This window comes from Quercus robur, chromosome 8, assembly GCF_932294415.1.
Source record: "Quercus robur chromosome 8, dhQueRobu3.1, whole genome shotgun sequence".
Lineage (NCBI taxonomy): Eukaryota > Viridiplantae > Streptophyta > Magnoliopsida > Fagales > Fagaceae > Quercus > Quercus robur.
In genome coordinates, this window is record NC_065541.1 from 11,305,144 (window position 1) to 11,327,076 (window position 21,933).

At 36.2% G+C, this 21,933-nt stretch overlaps 1 protein-coding gene across 1 annotated transcript; it reads left to right on the top strand.

The window, feature by feature from the left end:
- Positions 1-1,919: 1,919 nt before the first annotated feature.
- Positions 1,920-4,176, top strand: LOC126694575 (3-ketoacyl-CoA synthase 11-like). Its single transcript, XM_050390926.1, has 2 exons — positions 1,920-2,685; positions 3,245-4,176. The coding sequence occupies exons 1-2, from the start codon at positions 1,972-1,974 to the stop codon at positions 4,028-4,030; spliced, it is 1,500 nt and encodes a 499-aa protein (XP_050246883.1). The 5' UTR covers positions 1,920-1,971; the 3' UTR covers positions 4,031-4,176.
- Positions 4,177-21,933: the final 17,757 nt, after the last annotated feature.

Here is a 21,933-nt window from a genome sequence, read left to right on the forward strand (position 1 = left end):
CTCCCTCCCACAAACCAGAGCCACCAAGCCACTCTCAGCTTCGTCGGCGCCACTTATCTCCGGCAGCTCTCATCGCCGGCTCCACCCTCTGCCATCGTTGCCTGACTCGCCTCCACACCTCCACCCACCGAGTTTGTTTCAGCCACTCAAACCCACCGATTCTTTTTATAATCTGACCATACACTAGCTCTTACTCCACCGATTCTCTTACCACCATCACACCGGCTCTACCTCCACCTCCATCAACTCACCCACCGGTTCTCAGATCTAGTTTTTTTTACCACTACATGGGTTTATTGATTTGGGCCTTTTGGCTGGTTTTATGGGTTGTGGTGGGTGGCTGGGTATTTGAGTTGCAGTGGGTGGCTGCGTTTTTGGGTGGCTGAGATGTTAGTAGGTCCGTTGATGGCTGTGTTTTTGATTGGCTGAGATGTTTGTAGGTTCGTTGATGGCTGAGTTTTTGGGTGGCTGGAATGGTTTTTGGGCCATGGTGAGGACTGGGTTTGTGGGTTATGGTGGGTGGTTGGCCGGCTTTGGCTTCTCTCTTTTTGTTTTTCATTCTCCAATTTGTGGATTTGAGTGGTCAGTGGAGTGTCGGGGTGGTGGTGGGTGGATTTGTGCCGATCTAGTGGTGATTTGGGTGGTGGAGTAGTGGTGGTGGTTTGGTTTTGTGAGATTGTTTGTTTTTGAGCTAAAACGATAGAAAGTCTTTATTTAACTGAAGAAATTACATGTAAAACTAGTAACTAACACTACATGGAATGGTGTCCTCAGAGAAAGCACCGAAATACAATGGAAAATCCAACCCCAGAAACATTATACTCAGCCCGTTCAAACCTGTGTAGCCATTTTTTTTTTATATTCCTCCAAAAAAAACCACGGAAACTCTCAAGGATTGTCTTCGGTGGACCTGGATTTGCTCAAAATTGTTTTGTGAGATTGTTAAAATTCTTTTAAAATATGCAATTTTTTCTGCATTTTCAAGAATACAAACCAAATTCGGTAAAATGAAAATATTTTAAGTAAATTATTTTATATGTAAAATATTTTATCTTTATAAATATTTTACATTGGAACAAAAAGGCGTTAATTTTGTTGAACGTGACATGTGAGTGATTGTTGGCTATGTGACTTGGTGAATATATTAACACTAAAAGATAATAAAAATATAAAATATTTAAAGAATCGTACACTTATAAATTAAAGAATTGTAAAAAAATCACTTAATAATAATAATTAATATGTTTATTGTATTAGAAAAAAATATGTCAAATGAACTTATAATCTTATTGACACCTTTGGCCAAAAATCCCAGAGCTGTACCTGTCAAAAAAAAAAAAAGAGAAAAGGAAAGAAAGAAAGAAAGAAAAGGGCAAGTTCAAGGTATTGTTTGGCGTGGGATGTTTAAATATACTTGAGCAATGTTAAATATTGGCTGTTGGCAATAAGCAATCAATAAATGTGGACACAAAAATTTTCAACTTTCACAATAATTGCCATAATTTGTTATAATTGATGCATTATAAAATTAGTCTTATTAGTGAAATTATATGAAATTGACTTTTTTTTTTTTTTTTTTTCAATCATATCTTCATCTTGTTTCGAACAAACTGTCACCTCATAAGCAATAAGCCGATGATGGCATATGCATGAGATCATGATCCTAAAAACAAGTTCACAGTGACGTATTACCTCCTTTATAATGGTCTGTTTGGATAGAGAGAAAGTGGAGGAGAGTAGAGTAGAGTTAGTTAAAAATAAGCTAATTTTGGATAGAGGAGAGTAGCTAATTTTGTATTAAATCTACTCTCTTTCCCTCCCTTTCAATCCAAACGTACCATAATTGATTATAAATACCTTCATAGCATTATACTCCAAATGCATGCGCTCAACACTGCATTACACTAAATCCAACTCTCTAATTTGCTCCATCTCCAAGCAAGAAGGAACTTCTTGATTTTCTATTCCATAATGGAGGTTGAGAATAAAGAAATCCTAGACAATGAACCAAATTCGGTTAAGCTTAAATATGTGAAGCTAGGTTACCACTACTTAGTCTCCAACGCCATGTATCTTTTCCTCGTGCCACTTACTATAGCTTCCACTTATCTTTCTGTCGAACTCATCCATTTGTTCAATTATCTTAAGTTCAATCTCCTGTCAGTTACACTATGCACTGCGCTTGCAGTTTTCCTTGCAACCCTTCACCTCATGCGTCGTGCTAAACAAGTTTACTTGTTGAATTTCGTATGTTACAAGCCCGAACCAGGTCTAATGTGCAGCCAAGAAGCTTTTATGGAAGCAACTAAGCTTAATAGGAGTTTCTTTGAAGAAAGTTTGGCGTTTCAAAAGAAGATTTTGGAGAAGTCAGGGTATGGCCCGAAGACATATGTCTCCAAATCACTCTTAGATGTTCCAATGAACCAAACTTTCGAGGAAGCGAGGAAGGAAGCGGAGATGGTGATGTTTGGAGCAATTGACAAGTTGTTAGCAAAAACAAGGGTAAATGTTAAGGATATAGGGATTCTTATTGTGAATTCTAGTCTTTTCAATCCAACACCATCCTTATCAGCCATGGTTGTGAATCGCTACAAGCTTAGAGGGAATATTTTGAGCTATAACCTTGGTGGGATGGGCTGCAGTGCTGGACTTATTTCAATAGACCTAGCCAAGCAGTTGTTACAGGTTTGTGTGCATGTTATGAAAAGGTTTGAGATAATTTTTATAGACCATAAATATATGTGGTGCAGTAAGATGTTTTGAGTATTAACCTCGTTGCCCTTTTATAGTGAAGAGAAGATAAAGATAACAAATTAGTTAGTACAAAAGATAAGGATAATCGAACAATAGTTACCAGTCGGTCAGCTCTAACAAAGTAATGTAAATTTTACAAATTATTTTTTATTAAAGTAACTTTACTTCTTAGCAAAAGAATCTACGATAAATATAATTATAGATGTTAATCAGTATGGAAAACAGGAAAAAATTATTCTTGTCTATTAAGTGTTTATTTAACTTGAAAAAGAAAAACTTGAGTTCTATGATGCAAGAATATGTTTTTGTACTCTATTAATTGATCTAATCCAACTTTTTAAGCAAAAATTATTTAATGTGTTGTCTTTTAGTTAAAATAATACAAGCTTCCAAAACTAGCCTAAATAATATTAATGCTAGTATAGCATTATAACATCTCTAACATCCTTAAATAACGTAAATAAATTATTTTATTCTCATTGTGGAACAGGTGCAACCTAACTCCTATGCACTAATAGTAAGCATGGAAAGCATGACTCTCAACTGGTATCGCGGCAATAGCCGATCAATGCTCCTCTCAAATTGCCTATTACGTCTAGGAGCAGCTGCAATCCTCTTATCAAACCGATCATCGGATCGCCGTCATTCAAAATACCAACTCATTCATACTCTACGTACTCACAAAGGTGCAGATGATAAATGTTACAATTGTGTTATTCAAAAGGAAGACATGGACAAAGAACTTGGCGTTTCAATCTCCAAAGATATATTGACAGTGGCTGGTGAAACCCTTAAAAACAACATCACAACATTAGGGCCATTAGTCCTTCCCTTATCGGAACAAATCCTATTTTTTGTGAATTTAGTTGGAAGAAAGATATTTAAAATGAAGATAAAACAATACGTTCCAGATTTTAAGTTGGCTTTCGAGCACTTTTGTATACATGCAGGGGGGAGGGCAGTGTTAGATGAACTAGAGAAGAACCTTGGGCTGAGTGAATGGCATATGGAGCCCTCAAGAATGACCCTTTATAGGTTTGGGAATACTTCTAGTAGTTCCTTATGGTATGAACTAGCTTATTCTGAGGCCAAAGGGAGGATCAAGAAAGGTGATCGGGTGTGGCAGATTGCTTTTGGATCAGGATTCAAGTGTAATAGTGCTGTGTGGCATGCATTGCGAACCATCAATCCGAAATATGAGAAGAATAATCCTTGGATTGACGAAATTGATAAATTTCCCGTTTATGTTCCCAAAGTGGCAGCCATCGTTTCTTAAGACTTCTTTAAAATAAAAAGAATGAAGAAATAAAAAAGACTTCTTCTAGGTAGAAGAACATTCACAAATGTTTGTGTGTTTTTCTTTTGCTTTGGAATTTGCATGTCCATGATCTATAAAACATGAATAAATGTCTATGTATTAGCTAAGGCCTTATGTACTACAAGTGAAATTATAATAATGTTCTTGCTCTTTTTCCGTTAATTCCTCAATATTGCTAGTTGAGAGCTGTCTCCAATTTATTACTTGAAAACTATTTGAATTGTTTATGAATTGAAAAAGTGAAAAAAAGGGAAGAGAAGGAATTATATATATATATATATATATATATATGTTAGGTTCAAGTTATATCTGGTGTAATTCTAAGTAATGTTATATCACTCAATATTATTTAATTAGATATGAATATTGACAAATCCACCGTTAGATTACATTATCTTCGTATATTCTTCATGATTGCAAAATTTTAAGGTGATCAGAGATTAATAACCATGTCATCAATCAATTGTTAAAATTCAAATTTTTGTAGTTTAAAATAATGCATAAAAGATGAGTTTATAGATTAAATGGTAAATAAGATCCGATTGATATGAAAATTGGCATTCATGTTAAGAACATATAGAACATGTAATTCAATTGTTGAATTTTCAAAATATTAATTCAATAACAAATTATTGGGTGATGTAATATTGCTTAGAATTACATCAGATATAACTTGAACACAATCTTTTATATATATATATATATATATATGGTAGAGTTTAGACTGTCACATCATTCAAAATTTTGAATGACATGACACTAATACGTCTTTATATGTTTAATAATTAATTTGAATAATTAAATGCCATTTCAAGTAAAGAAGATTATAATATAGAGAACAACATTATTGAATACATACATATATATATATATATATCAAAAGAATACGATGTATGTAAAAGTGGTCAGAAGACCATGGTACATGTAATGAGAAAGATACAACAAAACCTCACTACATCTCTCAAAACACTCTCCCCTTAACAAAAAGACTACTCTCATATACAAAACTACTTCCCTTTTTTGTCAAGAGTGACAAAGGGTGAATCATTGAGAGGCAGTCATTTCATCATTAGTCTCAAAGCAAGAAGCATCATCATCATCACCATCTCCACCATTCGAAGAAGATTTCTCAGTTGGCTTGAGTGAGAGAGAATGAGCAAAACCACCAAGGCGAGACTGGCGGCGAGCGATGCGACCAATCCTAGTGTTCATCTGATACATCTCATCAGAAAGATGGTTAAGATGACTACCAAAATTAGCACGTATAAGCTAAAGCTGATCCGTGATGGCAGTGAAAGAGACCTTGGCTCTAGAAGAAGAAAAGGGAGGAACAGATGAGGAAGACGGTTTAGAGGCAAGAGCAGCATCCGACGAAGTAGACTCCACACGAGCCCACTTTGTAGCTAGCTGTGTGTCACTCCTCCGAATAGATTCCTTGCTAATGGCACCCATGGCATAGAAAGTAAAAGAGAGAGGATGCCTATGATAGCCGAGGAAAAGATAAGCTCATCACGTCTAGCAGTGTCTCGATAGATATCTATCATGTGTGAAGGAAAATCTATAGAAATATCTTCCATGAGAGAAAGAAGGAAACAAGCACAAGACTCATTGATAGTGTTATAGTGAGACCATGATGTGAGAACAAAGGTCATCACCATATTAAGGATCCTTGGACCCTTAGCAAACTTAGTGATGGAGAAATTTAGAGTTTCTCCCCACACCATGGCCTTCTGATAGAAGAGTAAGGTCATCTCGTTTCGAGAGATAGAATTGAGATGACGGTGACTAGGGTAATTAGGAGGATCAACCCTAGGAGCATGTAGTACCTCAAAAAAGAACTCCAGGGTGACTACGATACGTATACCTCAGAATAAAGTAGTAAACCTAGGCAAAGAGGTATTGATGGCGTGCATGTTAGAGTAGAAATCCTAAATAAACACACCGGGACACCTCTTGGGTATCTCACATAAAGAAGCCCAACCCCGAGAGTTAAACGCACCAGGTAGTGGAGTGTCTAGAAAATCAGACAGAATGACCTAGCATTCTGAATGAATCGCTCGGTTAGAGAAGTTCTCAAAGAAGTCACCTCTGGCCTTCTCATCACGGAACCTTATGGAGCCAAGAATACAAGGAGAAGAAGAAGAAAAAGCACAATGTCTGATCAGGTTCTTTGAAGGAATAGACTTTTTAGGTGCAATAAGATGGAAACTAAATCAAGAGAGAAGAAAAGAAATAGAGAAACACAGCAGAAGATAAGGCACAGGATAGAAGAAAAGAACGAAGAGCAATGCATGATAATGCATGAACATGTTACCTGCAAAAGAAATTACATCATGTGCAAAAACTCAATCCAAACTACAGCACTCACACTGGTTAATCAAGCACACAACCTAGAACACATGAAAACATGATTATAATGCTAGAGAATGCATCACATGAGAATGTGAGAACAAATCAACAACACCTAACCCAAAATTTTTACAAATGACTCAAAATCCCAAAAAATTCCCTAAAACTTGAAAACCTAGGTCTAAATGCATGAAATGCATGAAGAAGGAGAGAGAAAAGAGATTTAGAACACTTACCAAGGGATTGAGGCTTAGATTAGGTCGAAAACTTGAGTGGGAGGAGGTTTTTGGTGAAAAGAAATGGTTTGGATCGAGAGAGAAGAGAGAGATCGAGATATTTGAGTTTGAGCAAAACTGGGTTAGACCTATCGAGAATAAATCGAGCATAAATTTAGAAATCTTGAGAATAAACCCAGAAATCTCGATAAAAGAGGCATGTATCGAGGTGCTATTGAGCTTCTATCGAGGAGGTACCGAGCATCTATTAAGAAGTTTAAAATAAGGTTTTTCAAGGAGGTGAAACAACATATGATGAATGCAATCAAGAGAGACACCAAAACAAGCAACCAAGAAGTAAGTTGAGCAGTCAAACACATCATCAACTCTAGATGCAAAGCATTCCTAGATCAAAAACACACTAAACACATCTAACCAATTTTATTTTCAAAAACAAGTTTAAACAGTTTAGAAAGTATATACTATCTGATAAGCTAAAAACGAATTGACCCCTTGTGATGAATTAATTGATTAATTAACCAAGTTTATTACTTACTCAAATTAACATGCAATTGTATGTGGCAACACAAACAAATCACCAATTAACTAAAGTATGCAACAGAAAATAAATTGACACAGTGATTTGTTACAAATGAGGAAAACCTACACAGCAAAAACCCCACTAGGTGATTTTAAGGTCACCACTCTCGAGAATCCACTATTATTAAAACAAACGATTATAAGTAAATGAATCCCAGTACCTTATACTAACCTACAATGGAACCCTTACCCCAATACCCAATTGGACTTGTTCTGTAGTTACAATCTCTCATTTTCAATGCACGGATCCAGTATGTGACTAACCAATTGCGCGGATCCTAGTACGTGACTTCAATCATCAACTAGAGAAGGATGTTGGCTGCAAAGTTCTTCAATTCATCCAGACGATGAAGATCATGAAGTTGCTTGGTCATAAAACCCTGTGGTGTACAAACACAGCAGCTTCTTCAAGAATTAGGGCAAACTAGGTTTCCGGTTACACTTTTCTTCACTCTTGTGAAATTTACTCTTATGCAACTTGTGTCACCTTTTACGGCCCTTAAAATAATTCTTATATGTGTTTAGGGTTGTGAGAAAAGAAAGCTCAAACATACATTTACAGATTGGATGAAAAACAGTCCTAAAAAACTGAACTTCATAAACCTCGATAGATACCTATCTATCGAGAAGTTGTCAAGCCACGAGATTCAGATAGCTCTCTAAGCCTCGATAGATGCTAGCTGTCAAGTTTTAATGAGCAGCACTTTCACACTTAATTCTTGGATAGATTTGCATGATTTTAACACTAGAACTTGAAACCTTGTTTCTTGAAGGATTAAACACATCCTAGATCTACCAAAATACAAGTAAAGTGCGTCTTGTCAAAAGATTAGTCAATTACATAAAATAGTGACATATGTTCTTAACATGTGAAACACATATGTCCTAACAATCTCCCCATCTGGCAATCCGTGACAAAACCACAACAAACAAATAAACATATGAGAGAAGTCATAAATCACTCAACTCATACTCATTTGTTGAATACAATAAAATCTATCATAACACAAACTCTTAAAAAATTTTGCAAGAAGAGAGTTTATGGTAAGTAGAATTTGACAACCTGTATTTCTGAAACACTTTAAATAAAACTCATCGCGGCATCTTAGTGTGAAACATAAATAAAAGATTGCATTCAATTAATAAGAAACATGCGCATAAAGAAAGAAAAAAAACAACACATGTAAAGATAGGTAAAAGAACATACATCAATATATAAGGAATATAAGTACAATGTATTTCAAAATGGTCACAAGACCCTTGTACAAGAGATAAATGTATCTAAAGTAGAAATAAAAGAAAAAGATACATTAAATCCTCACTACATCCCTCAAAATCAACACTCCCCCTAACAAAAATCTCCTATAGTAACCCTCCCCCTACAAGTATGACTACTCTTATATCCAAAACTACTTCCCATTTTTGTCATGAGTGACAGAGGATAAGAGTATCAAGTAAACATCTCATCATCGCTGAAAGAGCCAACATCTCCAACCTCATCATCATCATCATCGTCGGATTCATCATCATCCCTGGATGCCTCGGGAGGAGGAGAGGGAGACTCCACAAAGCCACCAAAGCGAGCCTGCCGTTTGGCAATACAACTGACATGGGTGTTCACTGATACATCTCAGTAGTGAGTGTATCAAGGCAAGCATCCATGCGTTGAAGCTACACCATGATCGCATCAAGGGTCACACCTCCCACAAAAGAAGAGGGAGCGGAGGTGGATGGAGCTGAAAGAGTGGGAGAAGCTGCCAATCTGGATCGCCTCGAACGAAATTGCACCTCGCTCTGTTTAATGGTAGCAGCATCTATAGCACCTATAACATGGAAGTGGTCAAACATGGGAAAGGAAACAGAAAAATGACGTAAAATCCTTGTGATAGCTAAAGGAAAGATGAGCTTATAATGGGTCGCTGAATCCCTATGTACATCTATAATAGAAAGAACAAAATGAGAGAGAAAATATATAGATAGATGGTCTAAAAGTGAAAGCAAAAACTGAGCACAGGGCTCTGTAATAGAGTTATAGTGAGATAAAGGATGTAAGACAAAAGTCATGACCATGTTAAGAAACCTGGGGTGTTTAGAAAAGGTCGTACAAGAGGTGAATTGACAATCACCCCAATTAGAGGGACGCTTACAAAAAGAGGAAATGAGCTCGTCTTTGGACATAGTCCTCAAACGATCATAACCGCGGTAGTCAGGATGCTCTACCCTCGAGACACGGAGCACATCGGATATAATATTCGGTGTGGCCACAATGCACGTACCTCGAACATGCATGGAGTTTTACTCCATGCATGTTGAAGTAAAACTCCTGGATAAGCACGGATGGACAAGTGACCGGGACGTCACACAGTGACTCCCAACCCTATCTGTGAACGACAATGGGTAGGTTAATGTCGAAGAAGTCCGACAAAATGACTTGGCATTCCGAATGAACACCTCGTCTAGAGAAATTCTCAAAGAAGTCTGATTTGGCCTTCTCATCATGGAACCAGATAGAAAAAGGTGTAGGATCAGAAGAAGTGGATGCCCCAAAACGAAGAGGGTTCCGGGACGGAGTAGACTTGTGTTTAGGTGCCATAAAAGCAAACTAACGCAAACAGAAGAGAGAGAGGGAGAAAGAGACAATCAGAAAGGTCCCAAGCAGCAAAAATATATCAAAATGTATTGAATAGAAAGTATGTATGCATGAGAATGCATAAACGTGACATGCAAAAGTAATTGCATCATGGGCTCAGCCTAATCTAATCCTACCAACACACAAGTTTGCAACAAGGTAAACACACATCTAAGAATGCATGAAACATTGTTATAATGCAAATGAAATGTAATGCATGAAGTTTTAAGATCAAAAATACAAAACCCATCCCAAAAATTTTGCAAAAACCTCTTTGAGTTTGAAAAACCCAAAATTTTTCATTAAACCCTTAAAGTTAGGTCATAAAAGATGAAATGCATGAAAAAGAAGGATTAGGACCCTTACCAAGTGAAGAAAAACTTGATCTAGGCCGAAAAATCCTTGAGGAAGAGGTTTGAAGTGAGTGAGAGAGGTTTTGAGAGGTGAAGAGTCAAGAGAGATCGAGAGAGATCAAGCGAAATGAGTCTGAGATCGCGAGGACCCTTTATATACAAGCTTAGTAATTCTCGACAGATCGAGAGGTGTTGAGATTTAAAGGTTCGACAGATGCAGCTATTGAACAGGTGTCCAAGGCAAAAAGAAGCTTGATGGATCAAGGATCTGTCGAGGAGCTATTGAGGGGATAGAAACTTTCTCGATCGATCGACCTAGCTATTGAGAGGTGTCGAGATTGCAATAAAAAGCAACTGAAGAGCTCGATAGATAAGCTAGGTATCGAGAGGTGTTGAGGAGCTGTCGAGATTACTTAAAAACAGTTTTTTAAAGAAAAGAAAAAAACAGACATGAATACAATCAATCATGCAACTCAACCAAGAATCCAAACAACATTTTAAATTTTCAAAATCATCTCTTAATAAAAAAAAAAAAAATGTTAAGCACATAGATCTCAAAACACACACACATACTAAACAAGTCTAACTAATTTTATATTTCAAAAACAAGTTAAGACAGTTTAGTGAGTATATGTTAACACAAGTATTCCTTGTGATGGCCAAATCACATTGCACCTGCACATGTATCAAAAGTAGCAAAGAATATTGCGTATTGCGTGTTATGTGTGAAAAACATTGCAAGATTGCATAAGCGTCTACATGTTATGACAATTTGAGATATGAGAAAATCACTTTAACTCATACACAATCATAAATGTTTAATGGGGACTATCACTTTCGATGTACATCCTATAACTCCCACATCTCCTAGAATACACGCTTGCAATCATATATAAAGCATTTTTATTCTTTTTGCTTTTATTTTCTTTGCATATATATATATATATATTTAAGCAAACCATGCATGGGTATATAAGAGAGAGAAAAGAAATACCTAATTATGTTAACCATTTTGACATTTCACTTTTGCTATGCCGAAGCATACAAATGTCATTTCATGATTGGTGGGTAACAGTGGTGAGATGATTATTTATATCTTTCTCTTAGAATTTTCTACTCCTTCCCGTCAAAAAGAGTGATATGAGTGTTAAGTACAAGAGATTACTTAATCTTACTCATCACAAACACGAGCCACAAATCTTACTTGCTTAGTTATGTATAAAGATGCTCATCTAAGTTACAAGAGATACAAAGTTTAGAAAACTTTATCTCAATGGCCATCCAAAGTACACAAGTACCAATGTACACAAAACACACAATATTTTTGTATTCTTCTGATTTTTCAATTTTTTTATATGAAAAACAAAATAAACAAAACTGAAAACAAACAAAAACATGTTAAACAAAGCAAAGCATAAAACTAGACTAACTCAAAACTTGAAAGCAAAACACACAAGTAATGCAAACACAAAAATAAGAAGAAAGAAAGAAAGAAAAGTGATAGAATCACTTGGAACCCTTTTCCTTCCACACCTTGGAAGAACCTTTCCTTTAAGTGAATCCTTGAACCGATGGTGAAGGGGAAGAGTTGAAACCGTTCAAGTTCGAAAGGAACATGAGGACTTTGAGAAGATTTCCAATGGGAGTAAAAGAGGATGGAAATTGATTCTGGTTTCCCAATGCGATCAAGCCGTTGCTCTGTTGAGTGGCTAACCACTTATAGCAATTAGGTCAAGTATAACCAGCTGCCCCACAGTGATAACAGAGATGCTGCTTCTTCTGTTTAGGCTTTTGAGAGTTAGCCTTCTTAGCCCTAGGGTTTTTAATATCTTTCTTATCAAGTTTAGGAGGTGCTCTTAAGATAGATTTACCATTGTCTATGTTCTCACTAGCTAATTTATTTTTAACAACATTATTTTTAGTTTCAATATTATTAGTAGGAGAAACAAAAACAATAACACTAGTAGAGGCAATACTAGGAGAAGAGAAATAATACCCTAAACCGGTTTGTTCGGAAGCAAATTTCTGAAGACTGAGCATCTCATTGAGCTTAGCGCTTGAAGTTCTTTCCAGTTGAGCTCTGACTTGGAACAATTCTGCCTCAAGCTTCTTAGTCTTGTCAGCCAAGAAATTATTCTCAAACCTCAGTGCTCCAATAGTCTGATTTGTTTCATCAAACTTTGTAGAAATTTCTTCTCGCTCCAGGTCCACATCACTAAAATTCTCGGTGGCCAACCTATACATCTTCTCATACTTCTCTAAAACCTTGTATAACTTTGCATAGACTGTGTGGATGTCATCTTGTTCATCCATCTTCTCAAACTTAGACTCCACAAATTCCACTTCTTCATCCACATCTTCAACAATCCCTTCAATGGGATTGACAGTGGTAGTAAAGGAATTTAGGATTCCATCATCCTCATTATCATAATCATCCTCAGGCTCAGTGTCACTCAACGTAGCAGCAAGTGCCTTACTCTTCCCAATGGTCTTGAGATACGTAGGGCACTCTTATTTCATATGTCCAAAGCCTTGACACCTGAAGCACTTTGGCCCTGAGGAAATAGTGTACTGATCACCATCCTTAGCATTCTTCTTCCCTTTGTCTTGGCTCTTGAACTGTGAGGAGCTAGATTGCTTACGGTCCTTGTCGAAACCCTTCCCATTAGAATTCCTCATGAACATCTTGAACTGCCTTGTAATATAGGACTTTATCTTAGAATCTTCATTGTCTGAAGACTCATCAGTATCACTGCTCTTGGCCTTTAATGCCATGCTTTTGTTCTTACTCGATTTCCCAATCCTTGTCAAACCCAACTCATAGGTCTGCAGATTTTCAAACCAACTCTGTCAAAGGAATTTTGTCAATATCCTTTGATTCCTTAATCACGGTGATCTTGGCTTGGAATCTCTTGAGTAGAGATCTGGGTACCTTTCTCACAATCTTGAGTTTAGGAATGGGTTCCCCAAGATTGAAAGCTGAGTTCACTATGTCCTTGAGCTTGGCATAGAACTCATCGAACGACTCATCCTCCTCCATCTTGATCTTTTTGAAGCTAGTAGTGAGCCTTTGAAGCTTTGAATCCTTGATAGCTTTTGTTCCCTCATAGGTTGTCTGGAGAATGGTCTATGTTTTCTTTGCAGTTTCAGTGGAGGATATCTTCTTGAACTCCTCATTTGTGAGCGCACTGAATAAAGCATTCAATGCCCTATTGTTAAAGTTTGCCGCCTTAATCTTAGCATCATCCCAATCAACCAGCACTTCTGTAGGCTTAGTCTACCTATCTCCACAGCTTGCCACACTTTCTTATCTAAAGACTGCAAGAAAGCTCTCATGTGTACTTTCTATTATGCATAGTTAGTGCCATCAAATAGAGGAGGTATAATAAGAGACTATCATCTATCCATGACAAATAGGGGTCAATGGATCGCATAACAAAGATTAACTCTAATTAAAGTGTGCTTTCTCTGATACCACTTGATGGGCCAAAAACGAGTTAACCCCTTATGATGAATTAATTGATTAATTAGCCAAGCTTATTAATTAATCAAATTAACATGCAATTGTACATGACAGCACAAATAAATCACCAATTAACTAAAGTATGTAACAGAAAATAAATTAAAACGGTGATTTGTCTACGAATGAGGAAAACCTACACGGCAAAAACCCTACTGGGTGATTTTAAGGTCACCACTCCCGAGAATCCACTATTATCAAAACAAACGGTTACAAGTAAAGGAATCTTGGTACCTTATACTAACCTACAGTTGAACCTTTACCCCAATATCCAATTGGACTTGTTTTGTAGTAATAATCTCTCTTTTTTAATACACGGTTCCAGTATGTGACTAACCAATTGTGCGGATCCCAGTACTCAACTTCAATTACCAACTAGAGAAGGATGTTGATTGTAAAGTTCTTCAGTTCATCCAGATGATGAAGATCACGAAGTTGCTTAGTCACAAAACCCTGTGGTTTACAAACATAGCAGCTTCTTTAAGAATTAGGGCAAACTAGGTTTCCGGTCACACTCTTCTTCACTCTTGTGAAATTTGCTCTTATGCAACTTGTGTTACCTTTTATGACCCTTAAAATAATCCTTATATATGTTTAGGGCTGTGAGAAAAGAAAGCCCAAACATACATTCATGGATTGGATGAAAAATTGAATTTTATTAACCTCGACAGATACCTATTTGTCAAGAAGCTGTCGAGCCATGGGATTCAGACAACTCTCTCAGCCTCGATAGATGCTAGCTGTCGAGCTAGCTGTTAAGTTTTAATGAGTAGCACTTTCACACTTGATTCTTGGACAAACTTGCATGGCTTTAACACTTGAACTTGAAACCTTATTTCTTAAAGCATTAAACACATCCTAGATCCACCCAAATACAAGTAAAGTGTGTTTTGTCAAAAGATTAGCCAATTACATAAAATAGTAACATATATTCCTAACATATGAAACACATATGTCCTAACACTACCACATGTATTCCTTGGGATGACCAAATCACATTATACCTGTATAATAGTATCAAGAATAGCAAAAAGTATGCGTGTTGTGTGTGAAACTTTGCAAGAGAGTATAAGTAAATCATTATATGAAGAGTAATGATATAAGAAGATCAATTATATCCAAACATAATCATAATTGTTTGATGGGGACCGTCACTTTCGAGGTACATCATATGACTCCAACATCTCCTAAAAATACACTTGCAACCATATTTGAAAGCATTTTAATTCTTTTTGCTTTACATGATCTTTGTGTATTTTTCTATTAAGCATAAAATGACATAACATGCATGGGTAAATTAGAGAGAAAATAATTACCTAATTATGAAAGCTAAACATCTTATTTTTGTTGTGCAAGTGCTACACCTTACCGAGCATGACTTTTATGAATTGCACATAGATGTTGTATGATTGACGAGTTTTAGTGGAAATATGGTTATTTATGCATTTCTCTTAAAATTTTTTAGTCATTCTCGTCAAAAAGAGTAATTAAGATATGAATGATAAAAGATCAACCAAATCAACCAAATCACATAAAAAAGCCACAAAGCTCACATTACTTAGTTGTGCATGAAGATACTCATCTAAGTACAAGGGATACAAAGTTAAGAGCTTTGTTTCAAAGGCCATCCAAGGTACACAAGAAACAATATACACAAACACACACAGTTTTTATATTTTTCAAAATTTTCTCCTTTTTATTATTATTTTTTATTAAAATAAATAAAAAAAAACTTAAAAACAAAGCATAAAAACAAACAAACAAACAAAGCATCAAAAACTAAACTGACTCAAACCACAACACCAACCATGCATGAGATCAGGAAAGTGAAGGAATGACTTGTAATCTTTTTCCTTCTAGATTGGTGACCTGGATGGAGAACTTTTCTTTTGCATGAATCTTTGTTCAGATGGATAATGAGGAGAGTTGAATCCATTGAAATTAGAGAGTAATATGACAACCTTAAGATGTTCTCCAAGGGGGGCTAAGGAAAGTTCGTGTTGATTTTGGCTCCCAAAAGATGACACTTTTGCTTTGTTGAGTGGCTAACCACTTATAGCAATTTGGACGAGTGTGCCCAAATGCTCCACAGTAATGGCAGAAGTGAGGCTTCTTTGGTTAAGACTCTTGTTGGTGGAGCGATGATCATTCCACTTAGTCTCTTTCTTACCAACCTTAGAGGGTGCTCCTAGAATGAATTTTCCTTTATCATTTTTATCCTCACTTAAATTTTCTGTTTTAGGTTTAGTTACCTCACAGTTATCATTATTGGCAGGGGGAACAAAGATGACTCTATTTAAAGCATTAGAAGAGGTACTACAAGAAGAGAGAGAATGATCATACCCAAGACCTATTTAGTCAGATGTAGAATTCTAGAAGTTGAGCATTTCATCCAGCTTGGCACTTGAAGTCCTTTCCAATTGTGCTCTTACATGAAACAGTTAAGCATCTAGTTTCTTGGTATTTTTAGCAAGAAAGTTGTTTTCAAACCTCAGTGCTTTGATGGTTTGATTAGCCCCATCAACCTTTATGGAGATTTCCTCTCATTCCAACTCCACTTCACTAAACTTTCTCATAGCTAACCTGTAAAACTTCTCATGCTTCTCGAAAACCTTGTACAATTTAGAGTAGGTAGTGTGGATGTCATCTTGTTCATCCATCTTCTCAAACTTTGATTCCATCAGCTCTTCCTCCTCATCAATTAGTTCTACTGCTTCCTCAGGGGACTCAACAGTAGCAATGAAAGTAGTCACTATCCCATCTTGATCACTATCATCAGAATCTACTTCTAGTTTTGTATCACTCAATGTGGCAGCTAGGGCTTTGCTTTTGCCAATGGATTCGAGATATGTGGGACATTCTTACTTCATGTGTCTAAATTTTTGACATTTGTAGCACTTTGGCGCAGTAGGAACATTGTTGCTTTGATCAACATCCTTGAATTCTCTCTTGCCTTTGTCTTGGGACTTGAATTGAAAGAATCTAGACTGTTTGTGATCCTTGTCACTTGCTTTGACGTTTGCATCCTTGATGAACTTCTTGAATTGTCTGGTGATATATGATTTGAACTTAGTATCCTCATCTTCAGACGACTCATCGTTATCATCATTCTTAACCTTCAATGCCATGTTCTTGCTTTTACTACCCTTGCCAACCCTTGCTAAACCTAGTTCATAGGTTTGCAAATTCCCAATCAATTCTATCAAAGGAATAAAGTCAAGATCCTTTGATTCTTCTATGACAGTGATCTAGACATGGAATCTTTCTAGAAGAGATCTGAGAATCTTCCTAACAATCTTGGGCTTTGAAATCTGTTCTCCAAGATTGAAGGCTGAATTCACTATGTCCTTGAGCTTGGCATAAAATTCATCGAATGACTCATTCTCATCCATCCTTATTTCCTTAAAGCTGGTAGTGAGCCTTTGTTGCTTAGAGTTTTTAACAACTTTTGTGCCATCGTAGGTATTTTGAAGAACAGTCCATGCTTCCTTTGCATTATCACTGGAAGAGATCTTCTTGAATTTGTAGCTTTGATCTTAGTATCATCCCACGATGCTGGTGGCTCTTCAGGTTTATTCTAGCCTACTTCAACTACAAACCATACTTTCTCATCTAAAGACTACAAAAAGGCTTTCATGTGTACTTTCCTGTATGCATAGTTAGTACCATCAAATAAAGGAGGAATAATCAGGGATTGCCCATGATCCATAACAATAGGGGTCAATGGATAGCATAGCAACGATTAAAACCTAATCAGTGTGTGCCCGCTCTAATACCACTTGTTGGGTTAAGATAGCTTAACCCTGATTAATTAATTCAATTACCCAAGTTGATTAATTAGGTTCAATTACATTAAAATCGTGAAGGTACCAACAAATCACCAAATAAACTAAATGCAGCAGAAATTAAATTGACACTGTGATTTGTTGACAAATGGGGAAAACCTCTCGTAAGACAAAAACCTCACCGAGTGATTTTAAAGTCACCACTCCCAAGAATCTACTAATCAACAATCAAGCGGTTACAAGTATAAATAATCTTACCACTATCCTGGCCTATCCCAAAATATCAACCTGCAGTTGAACTTTTGCTTCAATACCCAATTGAACTAGATCGTGTAGTCACCTTCTTTCTTTTGATGCATAAATCTCCAATATGTGACTAACCCTTTGTGCGGATCCCAATACATGACTAACTTCAGCAACTTGAACAAATGTTGTTGGCTACAAACTTCTTCACTTCATCAGCAATGAAGATCAGGAAGCACTTGGTTACAAAATCCAATGGCATACAAACGTACTAGCTTTTCATAGAGAAAATAACTATCTTGGTCTTTGTATCCGTGTGTGACAACTCTTAAAATAAGCCTTATAGATGTCTAAGGTTATGAGAAAAGAAACCCTAAACAAATACATAAGCTTGGGCTGAATTTCAGATCTAGAAAACTGAAAATCGTAATTCTCGATAGATTGAGCTACTCTCAAGCCATCTATTGAGCTTCACATTAAGTCTTGATAGCAAGCATTTGTTGAGCTATTCATCGAGACTTAATGAATAGATTTTCTATACCTATTTCTTGCACCAATCTTCATGTCTTTTAATACGAACACTTGATATACTTAAACAAAATATTTCTTGATGTATTAAACATATCTTGGATCTACCCAATTACAAGTAAAGTACATTTTATCAAAGGATTAGCCAAATATATGACCCTAACATTGGTCATTTTGGCCATGTCGTGGCTGTAAACATCTACCATGACTATGCCTAAGCAATTTTACCAATTTCAAATATACTTATAATAGGTAGTCAGTGAAGGACAATTGCTAATTAATAAAAGGAGGTAAGCATTACTATTAATGAGAGGACTTAATAGCCTGAAAGAAGAGTAGTTCATATGTTGGTTTTCATTAACTATTGCACTGAGCAACAGTAGTGCTGCAAGTGCTCATATCTCAGTGTCCTTGCATTCAAGTTCTGCAGGCATTGCTCAATGAGTAGGAATGAGTGATAAAAGCTAGGAAGCACGGGTGCGGATTCGAGTTCGGGTGCGAATGCAGTACGACGACACAATAATTTTTGAAAAAGTAAGATATGGGAGCGGCGAGATACGTTTATTAATTTATTATTAAATATATTTTTATTTTCTATATATTGCTAAGCATTATTTATGTTTTTTTTTTTTTAACAAGAATTTCGGCCCATATCAGACCGATTAGGGTCTTGTTTTGGACTGAATCAGGCTAAATCAAAAAAAAAAAAAAAAAAAAAAAAAGTCTAGGATGCGTATGTAACTGCATCCATGGCCTTACAGCGTGTCCGTGCGAATCCAAGTCAGGTGCACCTGCCAAATTAGAGCACCCGTGCTTCCTAGGATAAAGGTTGGAAAACTGTGTTAGGGGGGAAACATGCGGCAATAGCATAGTTTGGAGTATTTTGCTTTCTTAAATAAATATATAAAGTCTAGTTAATAGGTGTTTTTAGAATATTTGTTAATGAACTATTTAAAAAAATAAATAAATTGATTATATTTTTATGAAAAATACACAATTTTAAAAAAAAAAAAAATAGTTAAGTTTTTAAACATATTCCTAAACCGTTGCCGACATTCATTAACTTTTTCTCAACTGTTCTTTAATTCTTCTATTAGAGCCTTTAAAGCTCTCACCGTCCAAACCTGACTGTCTCCTTGTCAGTTCACTATATTACAATGATGGTTGGGTTGGATGAGGAGGCCGAGCTAGTACAACAGACTACATGTAGATATAACATGTTGCTTTAAAAATGCTTGGAATTAATTGGATAAGTGTTGGGAATCTAATTTATATGTTTATTTTTTCTTCTTTTTTACGTGTGGTGCTTAAGCATTTAAATTGTTTCTTTAGCCATTGGCCGTTGGAGAATGAATTAAACATTGAGGATGCAGTTAATTGTATATGGTTGATCTGAGAAATAAGATTTTGAAATTTGTCAGATTGATTGAGTTTGGATTCAACACGTTTCTCTTGAACGGGCTACCAAACCAATGACCCATATTTTGTTCATATGAAAGACGAATAATAATCTATGTTAGTTTCTCTTGAACAAGCTACCAAATCTATGACCCACATTTTGTTCACATGAAAAACGAATAATAATCTTTGACTCACATTTTGTTCACATGAAAAATGGATAATAATCTATGACCCATATTTCTATTGAACGGGCTATCAAATATGGATTATGGATGGTGCAACTGCTTGTCTGTCAATGCATTCAATTTTTTTGTAGGCAAGCGGGAGAGAAAGTCAGAGTGAGTTATAGCAGTTTGTACGAGACTGGCACATTGCACTTGCTAGCATTATCTGAAAGTTTGCAACTGGTGCACTGAATACAACAGTTTGATTCGAAAGTTAAGGACATATGGTAACATGTATCGATTTGACGCAATTCACATGGTTTTGCTGGCTTGATTGGTAACAAATACGTAGGAAATAAATACTCTGCAGAGTACCATTGATAAGGTTTCAACTGTGTGCAAACGATAGATAGTGATTTTAAGCGAGGCAGGTCTACATATTGGTAGAAAATTAATTTATCCGTACTTTAATGATTAAAGACAAGAACCAAATTTTCATGACCAATTAGACAAAACTGAGAAACGGTTACACGAAAGAGATAAGATTTGTATTCAACGCAAAGACACGTCACAAATCTTGAGATTTAGCTTATAGTTTAAGGGAGTAACAACTTATATCCTATAGTCTCTAAAATAACACATTAAACCTTTAGGTATTAAAAGATAACCAATTAAACTTTATGATTTTAAATGTCAATAGTTTCTATGAATTGTCATATAACTTGTTATATGAACTGTCAATAATACTCATATAACTTGTTATAAGGGTACTTTATAATTTGTCCACTAAATAGAGTATCACTCATTATATAATAGTGAGTTTGGCTTACCTGTAGTACTTTTTTAATTAGAATCTCCTTTTGTTTTAGGTGTAAATGCATTTTTAGTCTCTACATTTTGACTTTTTTCCATTTTGGTCTTTATATTTTAATTTTACCATTTTTAGTCTCTAAATCAATTAACGTGTGTTATTTTGGTCTTTTTCGTCAATCAACAGACGGAAATTGTTTAGGTGGCTAACAGAAGACTTAAATATTATTAAAAATCCACATCACCCATGACACATCAGCAATTTCCGAATCCACATCACCCATCACAGAATCCATGTCAACCTCTAACTAAAAAAAATAAGTTTATCAATTTTAAAAATTACAAAATTATAAAATAAAAAATAAAAAAACAAAAGAAAAAACATAATTAAACTTAAAAAATCATATAAGATCTCATATCTTTGAAAAACGATTCAATCTAATCCAAACTTTGATTCCACGGAACAACGATATCGTTTGAAGTCTTCATATACAATTTCACTTCCAAATCTTTTCTTTCGTCTTCGAGATTCAGCCAATCAAACTTCGACATGTAACCGACGAACTTCGACCTCAGAGAGCCCGATTTGGTGACCAAAACGTTGAAGTCGTCAAGGGACGAAATGCGGTGCAAAGGGGAGAGGAAAGTAGGGGAAGAGAGGAAAGGGATGCAGGGAGACTTGACGGAGCGAACCATGGCGACTTGGACCTGAGCGGAGAGGTTGGAGTGGATTATTCCGATGCCACTGAGCGAGGCCACGATGGCAGCCATGGCAGATTCAGTGACGGTGTCCATCGGAGAAGAGACAATCGGAGTGTAGAGAGGGAGGCAGTGCGTGAGGTCTGGGTTTGGAGGTTTCAGATCATTAGGTTTTGCTGACAGGTTTCGGATTTGGGATATGGGTTTGGTCATTCAAATCTATGATTTGGTGGTTTCGGATCTAGTTTTGGTGGTGGGTTTTGTGTTTGGTTTCTCTGGTTTAGCACTTCGGCCTCTCGATTTTGCTTCCACTAGAATTGATTACCCATATCTTTGGTTTAGGATTTGGCATTTGTTATTGGGTTTTTTTCATTTGAGCTTGTTTGTACTAGGAGTTTGTGTAGATGGAGGTAAGCAAATTGGGTTGTTGCTGGTTTTGTTGAAGATGGATTGATGGGTTTATGTTTGTATTCTTGCTGGATTTGCGTTTGTGTTCTTGTTGGATTTGTTTGCATTTGTGTTTGTGTTTGTGTTCTTGCTTAATCTTGGGTTTGTTTTCTAAGAA